Source organism: Struthio camelus, chromosome 2, assembly GCF_040807025.1.
Source record: "Struthio camelus isolate bStrCam1 chromosome 2, bStrCam1.hap1, whole genome shotgun sequence".
Classification (NCBI taxonomy): domain Eukaryota; kingdom Metazoa; phylum Chordata; class Aves; order Struthioniformes; family Struthionidae; genus Struthio; species Struthio camelus.
Window position 1 is genome coordinate 46,610,875 of NC_090943.1, and position 19,971 is coordinate 46,630,845.

A 19,971-nucleotide genomic window follows, 5' to 3' on the forward strand; every position below is an offset into this window, starting at 1 on the left:
GGAAATCATGTTTTCTTCACAATCCATTGCTAAATTAGGACACAATCCGGGAACGCTTGTGCATCAGAGCAATTTTCTATAAATGAGTAGTGTCACTGAGTTCAGTAACAGCAGTCACGCACAGAGTTAAGCACATGAATGAGAGTTTGCAGAAATCTGGCAAATACATTGTCATCATGAACAGATTGTCCAGCTTTGCTTCTAATGCTTCTATAAATTCTTGGCTTGGTTCTGTTCTGAGTAGCCTTCGTTGCATGGGCCATAAGCTGTTTTATTGTGCTAAGTCTAACTGAGAATATTTCTCTTATTCTGTCATAGCAACAAGAGCAAGATCCCACAAATCTATACATCTCAAATTTACCCGTTTCCATGGATGAACAGGAACTGGAGAATATGCTGAAACCCTTTGGACATGTCATTTCCACCAGAATATTAAGAGATGCTAATGGAGTCAGCAGAGGAGTCGGCTTTGCCAGGTGAAATCCTTACTCTATTTGATTTATGCATATTTTTTTGGCTTTGGTCCTTTGCAAATGCTGTCTATTCTGTAAGCCTTATAGCCATGGAATATGCAGAGCAGCAGCATTATCAGATTGTGTGTCTGTTCTTTCCACTGAGCTGAATAATACCAATGCAGAAGGATGTTCATTTCATTGCTCCAAAAATTAGTTCATTATATGTATGTATGTGGAAATAAAAATCTCTAGGAATGGTGAGCTATCCACGCAGTATCAAGCTTGGATAATAATAAATGTCCTACAGCCAAAAGCACACACTTGGTGAGGAAACTGTTTAAATGTTCAGCAAAGATTTTTTAACAGGAAAAAGTAAATTTTTCAGTTGAAAGAGCAAAGGAGAGGAACTGTAACTGAAGAAACATAGCTTCCTTGAAAATGGCAAGGAACCTAAACCTATGAGAAAACGTTAAGAAGAAATATTTGCGTATAACAAGCCCTATCAGAGTAGTCAGATATTTCAGACTGAACGGGCAACATATTATTACAGTATATTTCATTGTCAGTTCAGAAAGACAAGCTTCCATGTTTACTCTCGGGGAATATTTACGTAGATCCTCTTCAACTAGAAACACTTAAATAGTTTTCCTTTCGAAAGCTGAGGAAGAGACAGCCATATATAGAAAGGGATAGAAAAAGCAAACATGGAGAAGAGAGATCTATAATTTTGCTGCAAATCGGTATTCTGTTTCAAAAGAAAAAGCAAAACAAAAATCCACAAATCAATATGTTTACAGAGCATCCTATCGTCGTACTTTGTAAAGAGGTGAAATGACTGAGTCATCTTGTGAATTTCTTGGAAATGTACTGTATCTTGATATATCATGGCATTTCTGTTAGTGTCATAACACCACTGAGGAAAATGGGGCACTGTATGATAAAAGGGTAGCTTGTAAGATAGCTGACATTGTAGTGTTACCTCTGTCCTTGATGTAAAAGCTCATTTTGCACAAAGAATGTTAAGATGATATTGGCTGTTTTCAAATGGAAAAAGGCAAAACGTTTATGGTGAAAGATGGCATTCTGTTCTTTATGCGTTACCACAATTAATGACATGATTTTTTTAGCTCACTAGATATAGATTAGTGTAACTCAAGGATAAATTTGCAATTTAAAAGTTGGCTTTGTGGGAATATATCTAATTATGTAACTCATTTCAAAAAAGCGTATAGTGATCTAACGTGAAGGTTATGTAATTCAGCATGCAAGCAATAAGAGGGGTAAAACCTTGGCTCTATTGAAGAATACAGCCAAACCTGACTTGAATGAGGCCAGAATTTCTCAAGAAGTTCATAGCCATAGTTGAATGCTAACTCTTAACTTTGTCTTTGCACTACTAGAATTGCCAGTACAAGTTTTAGTTACGTGACCATATGATCTTCTTTTTCTAGTAAAGTGCTATTCAGTGGCTTTTTATAGTGTGTCACTCAAAATAGATGATTTTGTTTAGCTTTGCTTGTAGTCATGTAGGGTTCATTTTAGTGTACCTACAGTGTGAGCACTCGCTAAGTGGGTATAAATACGGTACAGCTAGGGGATGACAGCTCTATTTCAGTCCAGGTAATATTTCATAAGCTCAGATCAGCAACCACTGTGGTGATCTTGGCCCTTACATGTTCAGACCTGGAGCCTTTTTTCACAGTGTAGCGGCCTGTGGAGCTGACCCATGCTCTTCAACTACCCACAGAAACACAGTAGAAAAAGTTAGCTTTGCATAAACCCAGATCATTTAGCAATTTTGAAATTTGACATTTCAAAGTTATAATTAAGTGCTATGATGATTAAAAATCACTTTTTGATTCTGCCCAATTATGTAAATAGTCAATCTCAAAATAAGTATATTCAAAAGGCAATCGGAAGTAAAGACTTACTGTAGACAGCTATTGTCAGATTTTTCTCCTAAATGTGTATGATTAGCACAGTTTCATAGTACTGCAGGTGGCTACTTAATCATTTATAACCTAGGTAACTTCAAATGTTCTAGGATCAAACTTATCTCAGTAACGTCTGGTCACACTGAAGTTCAGCCTCTTTTAAAGTATGCACACACAAAACTAACTCTCTCCTTTAAGCTGCTAAAGCATTTCTTCTCATTTGCCCCCCTCAAAAGCAACTGAACAGATTTTCCTGAATCTTTCCAGAAAGTTTTGCTGTGGCTTGAACCCAACTGTGCCTAGGTACATCCCCAGGGGAGATTTTTGGGAAGAAAGTCATGAGCAAGGGGGCAGGGAAGGGAAACTTTCAACTGTGGCTCCCTAGAAGTCCATCTGAATGAAACTGAGTTGACCTAAGTTCGAGAGCCCTCCTCCACCTTTCCTGGATGTTGTATTTCAAAGCCAGCGCTGCCTGGCTAAGCTCTCCATCGGAGCGGGTGCTTGTGCGTAGGAAAAGGGAATGAAGCAGCATTGCCCTCACACGGAATTTCATCACAAGACTAAGAACTGTAGGTTTTTTTCTTAAATCCCTGTTGCTGAGAGTCACCTAGTTACTTCAGCATTTGATCTTTCATTTGAAAATTATAAGTGGATTGCTCAGAGCTTAGAACAAAAAGTAAAAAGCATAGTCCTTAATCTTCAAAAAAGCAAAGAAGAAAAGCCAAAGCAGCTAGGTTTGAAGGCTTTTTCTGATATATATATATTTCTAGAACCAATCTGTGATCTCTTATGGCATGATTTTTGCAAACTGGACATCAGCAATATTGTTGGTGAGGGTAAAAAGATCGGAGCTAGGGAGTAAGTGAGACGGTCTCTTTGAGGGAGGCTGGAGTCACTGGATGGGAGAGCTGACTAAGAACAGGGAGGGAAATGTTCAACTTCATCCTGAAGATGCATGTACTCTCACTCACAAAGAGGTAACTATATGCAGGAAGACCTGGCTTTCAGCAGGCCAGTAAAGGGACTGTGTTACAGGCATCAGGGTGGGAGAAGATAGAGAAGTGACATACGCAGTGGATCCAAAGCACTGGTGATATTAGGCTAGATGAGAGGGGGAATATTTAGAGAGGGAGGTTTCTGAGGGTCAGTGATGATGCTACTTTGGAGGCAGAAAACTGACAGCAGCACCAGGGGTTAGAGAACAGCCAGGTAGTTTAATGATGCATTTGTGAAGAAGAGAGATGCTTTGTCCTTCCTTATTCGAGGGTTTAATTGAAGGCGGTTGAAAAGGTGCTATAAAAGGTGTTTTAAATTTAACTTGAACAAATCCATCATCTGGGAAGGTAGTGCAGGTTTAGATATTATGAGGAACATTCTTACTTTTAGTCAGAAAAATGATCTGTCAAATCCTATATCTTACCCAGGAAATTGATCTATAATTGGATATCTCCGATGAAACTAGAAATCCCAAACATACTCAGGACTTTGTGTGGTATCTGTAAAATATTCCAGTGCCAGTGGTGACAAATTTCCATTGAAAGGCCTCCCTGGAAGGGGCTGATAGCAACACTGCGGGTGCTAGAGAGACCTGTGGAACAAAAATGTTACCTTTGAGACCCTCAAATTTCCATCCAGCACTGCATCCTGGATCAAATTTTGGTGAACCCAGTATATCTATCTATGAAAATATTGCTGGAACTGGGGCTGCACTTCCAGGGAGATGGAGACCCCAGAGAAGGACAGGTGGGGCAGGATCCCAGGAAAAATACCTGTAGGAGGGCTGTATGGGAAAATGCGGAAGAATGTCGAGGAGTTAGACGATGGAAGCTAGCCAGACCGTTCTGCGGGAAAAGGGGCATCAACAGGGCATGTTGACCCATAGTCATGTGGCTGAGCCCGTGGCAGTGTGGCGCTGCACCTGGGCTTTGAATTGGAAGCAGCGATGAGCTCAATATGCTTGCTGTGCATGTGTATAGTCCATAAAAACCGGCGTTCCTCGCCCTGGACTGATGCTCAGCAGTGCCAGGGGCTCTCCCGCTCCGTTATTGCCTCGATCAGGAAATTGCTGGGGAACCCCCGCTCAGACACAGAGGTAATAAATGCTCAGTATCGACCCTAGTGTGCCTTGTGTTTGTGTATCCGTCCCTGCCGGGAGTCCAGGCAGTGCCCCCACCTTACTCTTACAAGGGCATAACGTGAAAATGGATATGAAGCCCTTAATGGTGAAAAGGGAGGAACAGAGACAATTAGGAGCCCTGAGGTAATTTGGCTGAGCAATTTTGATAAGCCCTTGGTGCAGAGAGTTTAACTGAAGAACTCCATCGTGTGTGCTCACCTTGGGGCACAGAGGCATTGGGATGTACCTCGGGGAGGGACTTCTTGATGCCCCTGAACCAATGAAATAAAAATTGGTCTTTAGAACCCCACAGTAAAATACTATTAAGGTATTGTATGAGAATCTTCCCTACAGAGATAGTAATATAAATAACGCTATGCATACATGTACCATACTCAACTGAACAGCAGAGCAAGCATTTTATAGGTCCTTTTAAATGATAAAGTGCAAAGAAAGTGTTAGAAACCACTAACTTTTTTATTTTGTTTGCTGTCTTGTAATTTAAAACGACCTTGCAAGATTCACCCGCCGAGTGACAATTTACAACAAAGTCATAAGCCTCTGAAAACAGAAATTTATGAAGGAAATGCTGACAGTTAGACAGTCAAGTATTGCACTGCTGACAGGCACCAGTAAAATACTTAGCCTGGGAATGTGAAGATGGTAGCATAAATCAGCCTGGGTCTAGGTAGAAATGACTGTGTTCATACTATTCTTTTCCAGTAACATGAGAGAATTTGTCCAACGTAAACTGTCATAAAAGAACGTTACGACGCTGTTCCCAGCGAACGACCAAAGTCGAGAGATTCTCAGTTAGTTCCTCTATCACTGCAGAGCGAAAGGAAATATTGAGGAGATATGGCTGTTCCTTCATGACTGATCTGGGGAGATCTGTAATGGAGAATTCACCTGTTTTGGGTCTACCCTTGTCTTATGGTTAAAGCTCTTCTGGTAGAGCTTTCAATCGGATGATTTTCTCTGCCTGTATGTGTTTTTTATTAAACTTTTCTCATGCTTATCTGCATTTTACATGCATTAGGTTTAGCCTTTGGAAATAATATTTGACTCGGCGACTGAAAGGGAGCAAGGGAAAATGGGAAACAAGATTTTGAGCCTCACATGAGATCATTTTGTGTGGATTTCAGTAGAAATGAATCTGCTCCAGACTGCACTGAAGGAAAATGAGAGCGCCTTGCCTTTAATTTGTATATTCTTTTCATTAAAGGAAGTTTTGCATCTCTCAGCATATTTCAGGACAATGTAGGTTTCATTTAGTCATCGGACAACCTCTGCAAACAGAAATGAACATGAAGAATGTACAGGCAAGACATACTGGAAGAAGATAGCATTTATGCGAAATAAGGAGAACTTGTCCAAATGAATATCTCTTCCTAGTCTATGAATGGCAAAGGGAGTATTTTTTCCACCATAAAACAGGTTTAAACCAAAAAGTGCAGCCACGTTGAAGCAATCTCTTACCAGTTGAAAAGATGGGGACACAAGATAACCTGAATCAGTAACAGGAGAGAAGAAAATCAGAGACTGCAGCTATATCACAGCTTTTGAATGCCAGAAACTAAATTAGCAAAATAAATTAAAGAAATCAATGAATATATCACCATGGAAGAATAGAGAGGAAAATATAAGGAGGACTGGAGGCTACGAAACCTCATATTAATAAGAACTATTTTATAGCGTCAGAGTATTTAAGACCAAAAGGCCATTTTCTCTGACCTCTTTTATATCACAGGCAGTTAAAGTACACCCAATTACCTAATATTGAGGTATTACTTATCTTGGACTAAAATAAAACTTTTAGAAGAGATTTAAAGATATCCGCCAAAAAAAATGCCACCTCTTTTCTAGGTAATGTGTTCCAGTGGATCATTTCCCATGTAGTTAAATGTTCCTGCCTAATTTCTCTTTTAAATGTATCTGGTGCTTGTCATAACTTTCTCTGCAAGATTAAAGAGCTACTTAATACCTAGTTTATTCTACCCACAAAGGTACTTACGCACCACTGTCAGACTGCCCCTCTAATCATCTTTTTGATAGGCTAAAGAAATTTGAGTTCTCCAGTGTGTCTTCTAACTATGGCACCAGTTCTTTAGCCCTCTGTTCTGTAAAATGCTGCCACGACCTACCTACTTCCATCTTTGGAAAATGCCTCAAATAGTAAAGAAGGCCCCCTCCTTCAAGATTTCTTATTCCTACTCTTATTAATATAAGAAAGCAACAATATTCATATGCTTATCATAATATAAATATGTTTGTAGCAATTTAATCAAGTTCAAATATTTACTTGGAATACAAAAAACATAAGCCTGATTCTCATCTGATTCTCATTTATATTATTATTATGAAGCGAAGTGACTATAGGGCATATGGAAACCACCACTACCTGGTGATTACATGATAATGAATATTTCTTATGTAATAATTATATGGTCATCATGTTATTCTTTAGAGTGTTTATTTATAAAGTTTATTGTTTTGTGACAGTGCATCAATCTGTAAAATAAGCATATGAAAGAGCTTCATTTCTAGAAAATTTCCCTTTTTTTTTTTTTTGTGCATTTGCATTGTGAAGGTTCCCTGTTACTTATAACAACATATAATGACTACTTTGGAACCACTATGGTCTGTAGTGAGAATCATATGCATTTTTTAAATGACCTGGAATAAATATTTAATAGCAAGAGGTGAACCTCAAATGATCTGGTGGTGGTATTTGCTTAATATTAAACACCCTTAGCTGTTCTTTTACCCCTCATATTGAAACATCTTAACTTTGTAAACTATGGCTAGAAAAATTTGCAAGAACAGCCTTTCTTTTTAGATTTTCTAAAGGGCCTTCCTTTGCAGTTGGATGGAATACAGTCAGTCTAGGTACTCCTAATGTATCCTCCTACTTCTGAACAAGGAGATGTATAGAGACAAATACAAATAAATTCTGGTATTTTTGTTAGTTTCTCTGTTTTAGATAACTATCTGTGCCTTTAAAAAGTATTTTAAAAATCTGGCTTTGGCTTTGCTAATTTTCTAAGGCAATGCATTTCTTCACTCCAACTGACATTCCTATGCATTGTAGTTATCTTCAGATTGCATTTGAACATGAACTATCATCTAAGATCCTTTTGGAATCAGCACCAAAAACATACTGTTGAAGAGAGTTTGATACCTGGCAAATGGTCTGATCAGAAGCAAATTTCTATTACCTTGTGAAGCTGATGTCCTCACCTTTCCAGTAGGAGAGGTGAATATCCGTATCTTTCAAACAGAAGTTATTTTAAGCAGCTTAAGATCTTTTTTTTTCATAATATTATCGTTTGCCACATTTTTGTTCCTTCAATTACGGAAAGAAACCCCAAACTTAAACAATAGATTTAAGAATACTTTTGCTGAGAGTTTACCTTGCTCTGATGACATTCTTTTGTAGGAGACCTGTCCCCTGGAGGCTAGCTTTTAACATGTAACGTTCCTGTTAGTGATAGTTTTATTAAATAGCAGTCTCACCCATTCAACATTTCGAAACATTTGTATCTCAGACAAGACAAATAGTTTCATGGCAAAAAGCATATTTTGTCCCTCTCCCTCAAGTTTGAAGACACAATTCCACAGCTTTTCAGAGAATTTATTAGTGTAGGCTAAACAAAAGTACATTTTTTGTTGGGCCCTCTCCCAGGTATGATTAGTCTTCCTGGCTAAAAAAATAAAGAGAGAGAGAGAAAGGAATTTCTCAGTCTATGCGTGCAGATGGATAGCTTTAGCTTATGGGTAGGCACTCAGCATAGACATTGCCACCTACACAGCTAATGTTAGTGTTTGAACTAAACTAAAACCAGCATCTTGCGGTGGCAAGCGTCAGACAATTTTAGTACTCTATCCGGTTGCTCCCTCCCTCCTCTGTAGCCCTCATTCTTCCCAGTCCATCCGTATTCAAACTCAATTAAAAGCTAGAATACAATCTGAAAAAGTGATTTCTAAAATCACTTGTGTACATATGAAAATTGTATTTAATCTGTGTACATATGAAAATTATAATTCACACATATATACTGTTCGGACAGACTTAGGCCTGATTAGGTGGTGGCTGGCGGGCCGATGAGCGCCGAGCTGGGAGGGAGGACATACGTGTTGCAGAGGGCACGCGGGGGCTCAGGTAGCCGAGCTGACGAACGGGTGCAGCAACACGTCCTTCGGCAACACGTCTGAAGGGAACATGTATAGACGGCTTTGTCTATTATGCCGTCTTTTCAAACAGGGTTGATAATGCTAGTGTCGGTTGCAAGTGAAGCGTGTGCCAGATTACAGATAGCTGGCAATGGCGTTTGAGAGCTGGTAATTGTGAAACTTGAGACGAAAATGTGCACATTCTTTTTAAGACTGCCATTCGAATGATGGCCTTTTTATCCCAGAACACTGTGGGTTTCACTCTTATTCTCTTGCCACATAAAACGTATGAAGTGCACTGAGTCTCTTTCACTTGGCAGCTTATATATTGCATTCTTTGCAGGGGCTCCTTTGCCTTGTTAAAATGTGCCCCATGTATTAAAATGAAATTGTCACTGCTGTGTGGTGCAACATAACATAGTTTGACACTAAGCGCCTGCAGCTACAGAAAACAGACTTTTATTGCATTTATTCTTTCAGAGACAAGAGACTCTAAAGGCTCAGTGCAGACATTTGCTTAGTTAAATCTGAATGAAGCCAAAGTGAACAATCTAAGTTGCTGTCTTTGGGCTTGTAGAAATGGCCCAGCCCACCTTACATGGAAGTAAAAATGGTGATACAACCCAGAAGGGTCAATTTTTAGTGGTTCCACCTGAAACAAGCTGACAAAAGACTTTGAATTGCTCAGAGTATTAAGTAAGCTTTTTTTTTTCTTTTTGGTGGTGGTGGTCGTGAGGTGGTCCTTTGAACTCTTAGCTTTTATCCTGGAGACAAACTCCTGCTCTAAGCTCTATGCTGAGACTAGCCTGTGAACTATACAGAAGGCATGTTACTCTTTCCCACAACCATGTGATAGAGGAAGAGTGATGAATAAATTTATTTTAAAGATCTTGACCGGCAACAAATAACTAATATTTATGTCAGTGAAGTTACTTTGGGGCCGTACCTGGAGGTAAAAGCCAGTAGATTGAAGGAGTATTGAATGTGGTTTTTAAACAGTTTTTCTAGGGAGAGATAAAGACAGTGTAATTTTTGCTTGGTCATTAGCTTTCCATTTCTCTCTCTCCTCTCTTCAAGCATTTCTATACCCACTCCGTAGCAGTCAACTGTTCTCAGGACCAGTGTGCAATCAGTGTACAGTATCTGAAGGAGCTGTGAATTTCCTAATGTGATATAAACATGCTTTAGGATTCAGCTGATAGCTTTGTACTTCTTACAGTTGCTTCAATAATATATATGCTAGTTCAGTGTTAATGCTTTAATGTCTCAGTGCTGAAAGTCATGCTTGAGGTCATAAAGTTGAAGAACAGGTCATTTCATCTGCCAGTATTATATGCCACTTCATGTCTTCACCCAGAATTTGTCTTTATGTAATAGACACATACATAGGCGTTCTCTTTGTCTTGTTATATACTCCGCCTTTGCAGGGCATTTTTTTTTTATCCTTATAATCCTTAACAATTGTCGCTTAATCTCCTGGGATGTTGTCCAACTCCTGCACTTTTTCATGCCCTTTGAGGTTATTTTGGGTGCACAAGAAATCTGGAAAGGAGTCCTTTGCCTTTTCAGGCAGCACATGACACTATAAAGACTGTCCTTGTTCAGGGTGGTTCCCCAGAGTCAAGCACGAGCTGTTCCTTGACACTGCCGCAGCTCAGGCACAGCTGGGAGCGCAGCTGCAGGCTTTGAGAGTGGCAGGGTCTCACTGCTGGCCACATGGTCCTGTAATGGGCTCCACCAGTTTCTCTGCAGAAAGCAGCAAGAACAGCTTTTAAGATTTCTCTCAGCATGTGTGCTTGTCCTTTTCTCTTCTTTTCCTTTTTGTTTTTGCTGACTGAACATTTTCATACCGTTCTAGTAACAATTATTGCCTCTACCCCCATCCCACTTTCTTCTCTTTTCTAGAATGGAGTCTACAGAAAAATGTGAAGTAGTAATTCAACATTTTAATGGAAAATATCTGAAAACCCCACCTGGTCTACCAGGTAAGTGTAGCCATCACTTCTTTACTGAAATTTAAAATTCACTGAGCAGTTTAGAATGCAGGAGTGCTGGAATGTGTATTAGGTTTGGCCCATCTAAGAAGGCCTACAGCTTTCCTGGTTGAAGCCGATTATTTCTGACCCATAACAACTCAGTCCTTGTGCAAGTTAGTGTTATTCAAATATTTATTTCTGACAATAAGGAATTTAAGTATGTACAAAAATTATATTGTCTGAATTTTTCCACTCTTTAATGCATATGTTATGTGTGATTTTTTTTTTTCAATTAGAGCAAAGACCACATAATTAAATACCTGTGCTTTCATTATCACCTAGGAATATAACTAGATCAGCAGGTGTGTTATAGGTTATAAAATGACCAGTATTTCAAGTTCTCAGTCCCCTGTAACAGCAGCAGCTGTTAATACTAACTGAGGGTAGTTCATATATGAAGCCATTTTATACCATTTGTACTTGCCATAGCTTAATGAAATCCTGTCATTTTCTGACAATATCCATAGAATATATTCAATGGTGTATCCCTGCCACATCTAAAGGCCAGTTCCAGCCATTATCTTGCTTTTGAAATCTTCAGCTGTCACCCATGTAGTCATCAGCTGTGCAAAGTTTAGTGATGAGTTGCCTGATTCTTGGTGCTTGACAAGACCTCCCTGAGGCCACAAGTCTGCAAAGATTTATCCCTCAAATTCTCTAAAGAACTAGTTGTAGTTCCTGAAGTTAAGCGAGGAGGAAATCCTTGCAGAAATTGCATCTTAAGTAATTTTCTGCTCCTTTTTATTTAACTTCCATTAAACTATTTCCTTTTTTGTTACTTTCATTAAATTCCTCCTTATTCATTGCCTGGTTCTTTATGCAGAAGATGCACTTAATACTCTAATTAAGAGGGAGCCATCTGCACAACTACTGTGTACAGTAATTGAATGGTGCAATATACATATAAATTATAGTCAAATCACCCTCATGCAAGAGTGTAAAACTTTTAGTACAGGCTGGAAGATTCCATTTTATGGACTTGTTTTTTAAAAAAAAGTAGTTATTGACAAATTTTCTCGGCACCAACTAGTGTATATTATCTGTGTGAAATATGACAGGCTCAGGCTACATGGAACAGTGGGCAGAGCAACATAGACAGAGGCCTTAAACCTTTGGCATGGCTTTCTGTGTGTATATATTAGGCCACAGGAGTAATCTATTTAATATCATAGCAACACCCGATGGAAGGAGTGTGAACAGCAAGGATTTGGTACCCTGCGTGCTCCACGGTCCAATTCCAGATTGTCTCATATAGGACACATCAACTTGAGCAGGAAATGAAGGAGAATATTTTTATATTGCCTGCTTGAGACAAAAAGAGCTGCATGACAAAGAATGAAAGCTAAAAGTTCAAAATCATTTTCTTTGGGTTTTTTTATTTTTAAATTAGATTTCAATCAGGAATAAGCTGGTTGTTCAAAGCGAACAATGTGGGACATCGAAATAAGAGTCTTGATAAGATAGCGTGATTACTTATTTTTATTCCAAGAGATACAGTGAAATTGGATTTTAATGGTTATAACTTTTGCTGCATTCTCAGTTAAAGCACATGAATCAGTTCATTGTCTCCTGAAGAAAGTTTCCATGTGGGAAAGTTGTTGGATGGTTTTCCCTCTTGTTTATTGTGCTCATACAGCATTTGGTTGCAAGGATGATCTTGGAAGTCAATATTTTGAGAATTTTCATTTACCTGGGTGCCGTTCAGATGCAAGTAAAGCATAATGCAACTTGGGGCAGAGCCAGGCAGAACCAGTAACTGGACTAGCTGAAGTGCAGAGTATCTGTAAAATCCCATTTTGTCCTTGTAAGAAAGAGATTTTTTTAGCTCCAAACACACGTAATCAGAAATTATCATAGTAGATTTGATTCACATAAAAGAGAATATTTGGGCCTAATTATGAGAGTAGAGTACTCTTCAAATCCATGTTTAAAAGATTTTTCTTTTATTCCTTCCTTCCTTTTGTATCAAGCCAGAGAACAAACATGATCACTTGAACAGTTGGGTGAATTCAAAGTGATACTGGCCATTCATATTCATTTACCCACTGCAAAAAACATTCAATCCTACTTTCTTCTTATTGGCATAGTTTCCCATTACAGCTTCTGCTTAGTTTATACATCTATGTTATGAACCTGTATTTAAGCTTCTCAGCGAGATAGAAGCATCTTGCTTTATCCCCCTCCTGGCATTTGCTTATCTTCCTGCATGGCGAAGCAAGGAGAATCAAGTCTCCAAGTGTACTTGGAAAATCACAATCAGAGTCTGAAAATTATCCTCCCAGCATCTCAGTAATTGGCATAGAAATAAAATTGGCTGTAGTTATTGCTGTGACCTCTTTATGGATTTCAGTTAAAAAATGAGGAACCAGGGAATATTAGCAGAGGTATGCAACACTATATGTTATTAACCTCTACTGCTCAAGACATGATCTTACTGCAAGGGAATATTAATCAATCCTTTCAGGGTTAAATTAAATTGGTTGGGGATTTTCAGCTGGGTTTCTTTCAGGCATAGCAGTGAATGGGGCGGATTTTGCATTTTTGTCCACATCTCCTCTCACCCAAATTCTGATCGTCAGGTTCAAGGCTTACCAACCAATAATGGGTTGGATGAGGCCCACCAGAAAAGAAATCAGCCTAGCTCCAGGCCATTTTATACTACCCTATTTCCTGAGGAAATGGACCAGACATACTGTTTCGGCAGCTGGTTTCTGTCCATGCTGTACTCCCCGGTTGTGTTCCCCAAGATGTGTACCCTCGTGGGGCCAAAACACAACCACTCTAGTTGGATGCCAGACTTTTCGGAAGCCCGCTTGTCGGGCATCATGAGTAGGATGTGTCATGACAGGCAATTACATGACAAGGGCATGTCTGAACCTTGCACCACAACAAGTGTGATCCTCACGATGCAGTAGGATACATACATATACATATATATGTGTGTGCGCGTGTGTACTATGTCTGTATGGTAAAGCATTCACATGTCGGGCAGTTGTGCCCAGTTATCAAGTCATGGTGGAAGAGGGACTGAAGTGGGTAGTTTCCTTCTGATGCTAAACAGCCCATCAGAAAGGCTGGGCACCGCAGCCCTAGCTTTGATGGTGAAGAGCTCATGGAGCATGACTTTGTTATATCCTCCCAAAGGTGTACCTCAAATATTGATTTTGAATACAGAGTTCTTACCCAGCTAGTGTTCCCATGGCAAATGAGATGTAGATTTAGTTGGATGTACTTTTTTGTTAGAAATAAAATAGACATTACAGCAGACTGCATTTGTGTAACTGGGCATTTGAGCACAGCTAGGAGTCACTCATCTAAGCTGACCCAGGGCAACAGTGCAGGAGGAAAGAGTAAAGCGTTACTGCGTCTGCAAGGGATGGAAGGCACACAGGGTGCTCTGAAGGCTCTGTATTCTGCACATTTCCAAGGCAAAAATATATCATACCTTGCTTGACTACTGTGCATTATCTCATAAAAAACTGCGGAGCTGGGCAGTTGCAGCCCCAGACGGCTCTGCTTCAACCCGGTGACACTGTAAAGGCTATTTACTGGCGCTCAAAACTCTGCTGGTCAGATGTATAATACCTAAGTAAACTGAGCAGTATTGTGTCTGTATTAGTAAATCATTCTTGCTAAGGGCCCTTCTCCGTCTAACTTCTTGGCTTCCTTCCATTCCAAAGGGAATTGCTCAACTGCCCTGCTTGCTCAACTAATAAGCGTTTGATGATGTTCAGTCTTAGATATACAGTGCAAGATAATTGACTGTCCCATAAATAAGTAGTTAATATCTTTGTATTTCTTCCAGACTGAGAAAGTTACAGTTGTCTCTAGAAATCTGCAAACTCTTGGTGCTCTGCAGATTCCATGTGAATTTCCTAAATATTCTCAGCAGCTTTGATTGTTTTTAGTGACTTGTGGGGTTTTTTTAGGAGTGTTTTTCTGAAATAAACAGAACAGGGCCTAATGGGTAAATTTTCACACTGCTGATTGTGTAGACCCCTTATTGCTGTTACAAAAAGAAAAGTCAGCAAATGAATAAATCTGACCAAATGAATAAGTCTGACCATAGTGCCGTACTTCTCAATCAGCATGTAAAGGGCACTGTTAATGATTAAGGGAGCTCTCCCTCAGTCCGTCAGTCCTGCCTCTCTTTTCATTGGTAAATAGGAGACTTCAATATGAAATCCTGTTAATCTACCAATTTTGCAAGCATTGAATTAAAGTAAAAATGCCTACTTTCTCTGTCAGTAACAAATTGATTTCTCTTTGGATTAACAAGCTTAGGGTACAGCTTTGGTATAGGATTTTCAAAGTGTTCAGCTTCCAATATCCTTGGATGTCTTTAAAAATATTAATTTTTCTTTTTTTGAATAAATGCAAAGGCTTAACGAGTTTTTACTTTCCTCTCTGGAATTTCACAGGAACACATGCCTCAGCTGAGGTAATTATCCTCTGCTAATGCTTCTACTATGCTCTCTCACAGCATTTTCTAGTAGTTATAGTAGTTCCTGAATTTCATTTGCTTGGTAAATACTGTTGGTTATCAGAGGCCATGGAGCCAGTTCCTAACTCTGGGGAAATTTCAAGAAAGTGAACACATGAATATAATGCATGCTCAATAATCTTGTGTTGTTCTCTTTCATGGTGACTATATGTTGGTTTTGTAACTAATTTTAATACCAGCTTACAAATATCTAACAAAAAGAAAGAAGGGGGAAGCAGAATTTTCCTGTAGGTGAGAGCCCCACAAGTAACAAATGGCTGTGGCATTTTAGGACTGACACTTAGCAGAGCAAAAACTTCAGTAGGAAGAAATCTTCAACAACACAGATGTATTTGCAAGTGCCTCAGACAGTAAGACCTTGCTTCAGATAATGATCGGTATTGGCCACGCATTTTTCTCTTAAATAAGGCCCAAGCACTGCTTTTCTGTGAAGACTCATTTCACTAGAATGAGCTGAGAGCTATATTTTCTACCTCTCTCCTTAGTTTAAATATTTCTCCTAGGTCATCTCTTAGCTTCTCCAACCACAGAGAGTAAATTCAGTTATTTAATCTTTGCTTCAGAGAAGTAGCCTTAGAACACAGAACTGCAAACTTAAGAGCAATATTGTTTCTAGGAGGTCATTAATAAAACCAGAAAACAGTATTTCCAGTTGAGAGTTAAATGGGCAATGGATAGCAACAATGTTTTATACTATTTTTCTTTCTCTCTTAGTGGATCAGCAAATGATATCCTGTTTGTCATTAGTGGTTCTGTAAATGGATTTTCTGAGTGGATGAACTTAAAATGTTTTACTTCAAACTGCTTAGCCCCTTTCTCTTAGTTTGCTACTGTATCTTTTTATTTAATTGTGATTCTTCAATCCTATACATAAAACACTAAAAAGCTAGTCCAAAAAATTATTTTCTTGGGGAGTTTAATCTCACTTTACCAAGGTAAGTAATGCATTACTATATATATCTATACCTCTCTCTCTCTCTCTCTCTCCCTGTGTATGTATTTGGCATTGCAGGCAAGACAAAACAACAGCCAAAGGTAAGAACTAGGTATTTGTTTATAGCTAGCTTAACATTTGTTGAATGCTGCAGAGAACTTCGAATAAACAGCATACTATTAAATTTTAGTGCTGGTAATACTCTGTGGAGCTGATTTTAAAAGGGTTTTATCTTTTGCATGTTGTTATCTTCAGACATGATCTGTGTTCAGAAAAACAAAATTCCCTCATTTGTATCCTCACTGCCTTTAACATATATGATGTTAATGTTATCTGAATTTTTTACATTGTCTACCTTCTCAGAATCCAGTTTTGTAAATATCTTTATTGTTATCTGCTGACTGCAGTATATAAATCCTTCCCTACTATATCAGAAAATATGATCCATGTAAAGTCCATTGTAAAATAACTGTTTTAACAAATTTTCTATTTCTTTATCCTGTCTCCAATTCCCGACTGTCATTTTTTATGGAATCACTGTTATCTTTCTCTTTCTGTGCTCTGCAAGTGCTCGTGCTGAACTCATTGTTAGCAGAAATTTCTTTTACAGCTTGAACCCTTTAAGCATCCTTTTAACTTCTGTCAGTTCACAGCCTTTATCTTTGGCAGAGAGTTTAAATCTTTAATTCCTTCTATTATTGCTCTGTCTGAGTCCTCCTGGTGGCCATGAGGCTGCCATGCCTCCTTGTGGTTCGGCCCACGGGTGCTGCCAGCATCCTTGATGGCGTGCGGGCAACCCAGGAGCTGTCCGTAGAGCGGTCAGGTCCAGCGCGGGCTCTGAGGGTCACAAACTGAGGTCGTGCAAGACATTCAGAGGTGCCTCAGGGGCATACGCAGCTATCAGACATGTGTGTCCCTGGGGAAGAAGTTTCATTATTAGGACGTGACATAACGGTTATAATCATGTAGCAGGAAAGAGTCATCAAGATGGACTTTCTTTCCGAGAAACTATAGGATGGGTACCGAATTAGTAGAAAATATATGCCCTTTTGCTTTAGAAAGCAGTTCCCTGGTTGGCCCTCTGTGGCTTCTTTATGTGGCTAATGCAGGTTTCAGTGATATGGCTAACTTTATCAGTGCTGCTTCTTATGTTTAGCCCCTTCAGAGCCGTGGCCTTCATACAACAGCAGCAGAGGCTCTCGGATGTTGCTCCATCTTGTACGTGGCTAAATATCACTTGTAGTTAATTCAGCCTGTGCTTACTCTTCAGTCATAGATATCAAGTAGCTTGTGACCTCTGTTCAAATCAAGAGTTTCTTGGACTGTCTCCTTCCTTTCGAAGTCAGCCTTTAAAAGTCAGAAAATATTGGTATTGCTTCATGTCATCCGTGAGAGTTTCAGATGCAAACTGTGTCGTTTTTGATCACTGAGTAAGACAGGTTTCACCATCTTCAGCTCCGTTTTTTCCAGACTTATGTTTATGTAACCTCCAGTTGTCTTTGCTGACGTTAGTGTAGATGCTTTTGGTTTCATAGCAGACATTTCCATTTCCTGCTACAAAGATCCATTCCAAATTTTCTAGACTTCTTGGAATTTAAAATTGTATATTTTATAAGGACAATGGATATGTTTTAGAAAAAAAAGTTTCCCCACTTACTCAAGACCTGATCTCATTTCCATTTAGCTCAAAAGAAAACTCCCTTTCCGTAGCAGAATACAGCATTAGATGTTATGCAGTAAACCACAGTACCTGGTGTGCGCTTATTTCTTGAAGGTACGTGAGTTGGGCTAACTTTCATTTCAGATATTAGGAGATGTGAATCAGTGATAAATCAGGTAGTTTGGACTCTTCAGGGGATCTGTGTGAGAAAAGACTTGGTACAGACTATGTCTGAGGCCTGTTTTTCCTGAAATTTATAAAGATTTTGATGACAGGGCAGATCTCAAAGATCTGCTGTGCTACATCTTTTATGTTTTCTTTTATTTGCACTGGTATTGGTCTGCAGGTTGTTAGGCAAAGGCCCGTATCTTCTTATATTTTAAATAACTATATTATGAAATGTCCACTTCTGAAATTTGGCCATATAATTAACGAGAAATTCTTTCACAGATTTTTATTACTTCGTAACTGGAAGTAATAAAAATGCCTAAGATCAGTTTGTTTGTGGTATTGCAGTAATTTGGGTGACAATGTATAAAACAGCATTACTGCAGTTTGAATCAAGATCTTTGGCTTGGTTTATAAAATTGAAGTTAGAGAACAATATGGCATGCAAAGGAGAAAAGATCATTCTTTGTTTCTTTCTGCAACAATATCACCTGTCATATCTTTTCTGATATTTCAGGAAGTCTACAGCATCAATCAAGAATTGCATTCTTTATCATTCATAACATCTAGTGGTAATGAACTGTGTCACAGTTTATCTAAACTAATTTTGATATATGCATTTTTCCTTTTAACTCAAAGTGCATTTTTGCTTTGAAGAATGACTATGTAAATCTTATAATTCAGCAAATCTATTCCCTTTTTATGCAATGGCATATATATTTGCTTATGAACAAGAAAGTAAATTTCTCCCATATGTTATTGCTGCATAACCAAGACAGCTGAGAGCGTGTGAACGGAATTCGTGCCTCAGCAGTTGAAGCGTCAACAAGTTCCAGGTCCAGGGACAGTGCTATTCCTTGGATGCACTTGTAAAATCCAAGACAAGACAGATGAGTTGCGCAGGTGTTATCGCAGGCAAAATTTATGAGCCAGAAAGATTCACAGCTTGAATTTCAGACTGTTTAGGTCTAAAGAGCTGGCAATTTAAAACAAAACAAAACAAAAAAAGCAAATAAAAGCATGCAAATCAGAGCATGAAACGATGTGGAACAGTGTAAAGTTGTTTGCACATGATTCAGATTTCAGGGAGGAATTCTGCTTTTGCATCAACTCTGGCCAGCAGTGGCACAACTCCTCCTGTATTTTTTTTCCCTACTGCATTATTTTATTGGTCCCTTCAGGACACTTTGAATGATGGAGTGCATCTACTTTGCAGTCCCTGCTACTGCGCTATAGCGTTGTCACGCCTGAGCCAGCTAGTTTAAAACTCATTTAAAAAGGTAACTTGAGCAATGGTATCAGTTAGCTCAGCACAGACTAACCATTTGAGTTGATAGTGTATTATGCTCAGTAACTTCCACCCAGTGGTTTACATGATCATTTTTTACTGAGGGGAATTACTTCTTTTTCAAAATAAAGCCGTTTTAAAGAAAGATTCTTCTTTTCCTCCTTTCTTCCCTTCCTTCCCTTGCACTTTTCCTCTAGCTTTCAAGTCATTTTAAGCATTTTGAAATTCAAAGTATGGAGGAGAAGTTTCAGTTTGAGCCTTTGCCCGTAAATTGCAGCTAACCTGAAAAAAAGTTGTGTTGAAGCTTAACAATGTATAAATTAGTTATTTTTGACAAACTCCTTTACATATCCATATTTCAGCCAGAAGTGGAAGCCACTGGGATTGGCCTTTTCAGATATCCCTATAAAACTGGAGCATTGATTTTTCACAGTTTTTGGAGCACGGAGGGAGTAAGCATCCAGGTGTCATGCATGCGGTCTGCACCTCCTGCAGGGCTCAGCAAGGACCTGACTGCTGCTGCCTTTTCACAAACCAGGATGGCAGAGGGCCTCAGGGAGGCTCTCAGGTGGCTTTGCTCCATCAGGGCTGATGCGGAGAGCTTTCTCCCAGTGTTTTGCTGGCAGAACTTGAGAAGAATTAAGTAGTTCAGAAGAGTGGCTGTCTGAACTTTTCAGTGCTTTGTGAACAAAAGTCAACCTGT

General features: G+C 39.0%; 1 protein-coding gene across 9 annotated transcripts in view; it reads left to right on the forward strand.

The window, feature by feature from the left end:
* Positions 1-19,971, forward strand: part of RBMS3 (RNA binding motif single stranded interacting protein 3) — a 712,732-nt gene that overhangs the window by 556,724 nt on the left and 136,037 nt on the right. For all 9 annotated transcript variants that reach the window (XM_068935481.1, XM_068935482.1, XM_068935483.1 and 6 more), the window contains 2 exons: positions 319-476; positions 10,584-10,663. In XM_068935481.1, the coding sequence (XP_068791582.1) occupies positions 319-476; positions 10,584-10,663 (238 nt within the window). The remainder of the gene's footprint in view (positions 1-318; positions 477-10,583; positions 10,664-19,971) is intronic.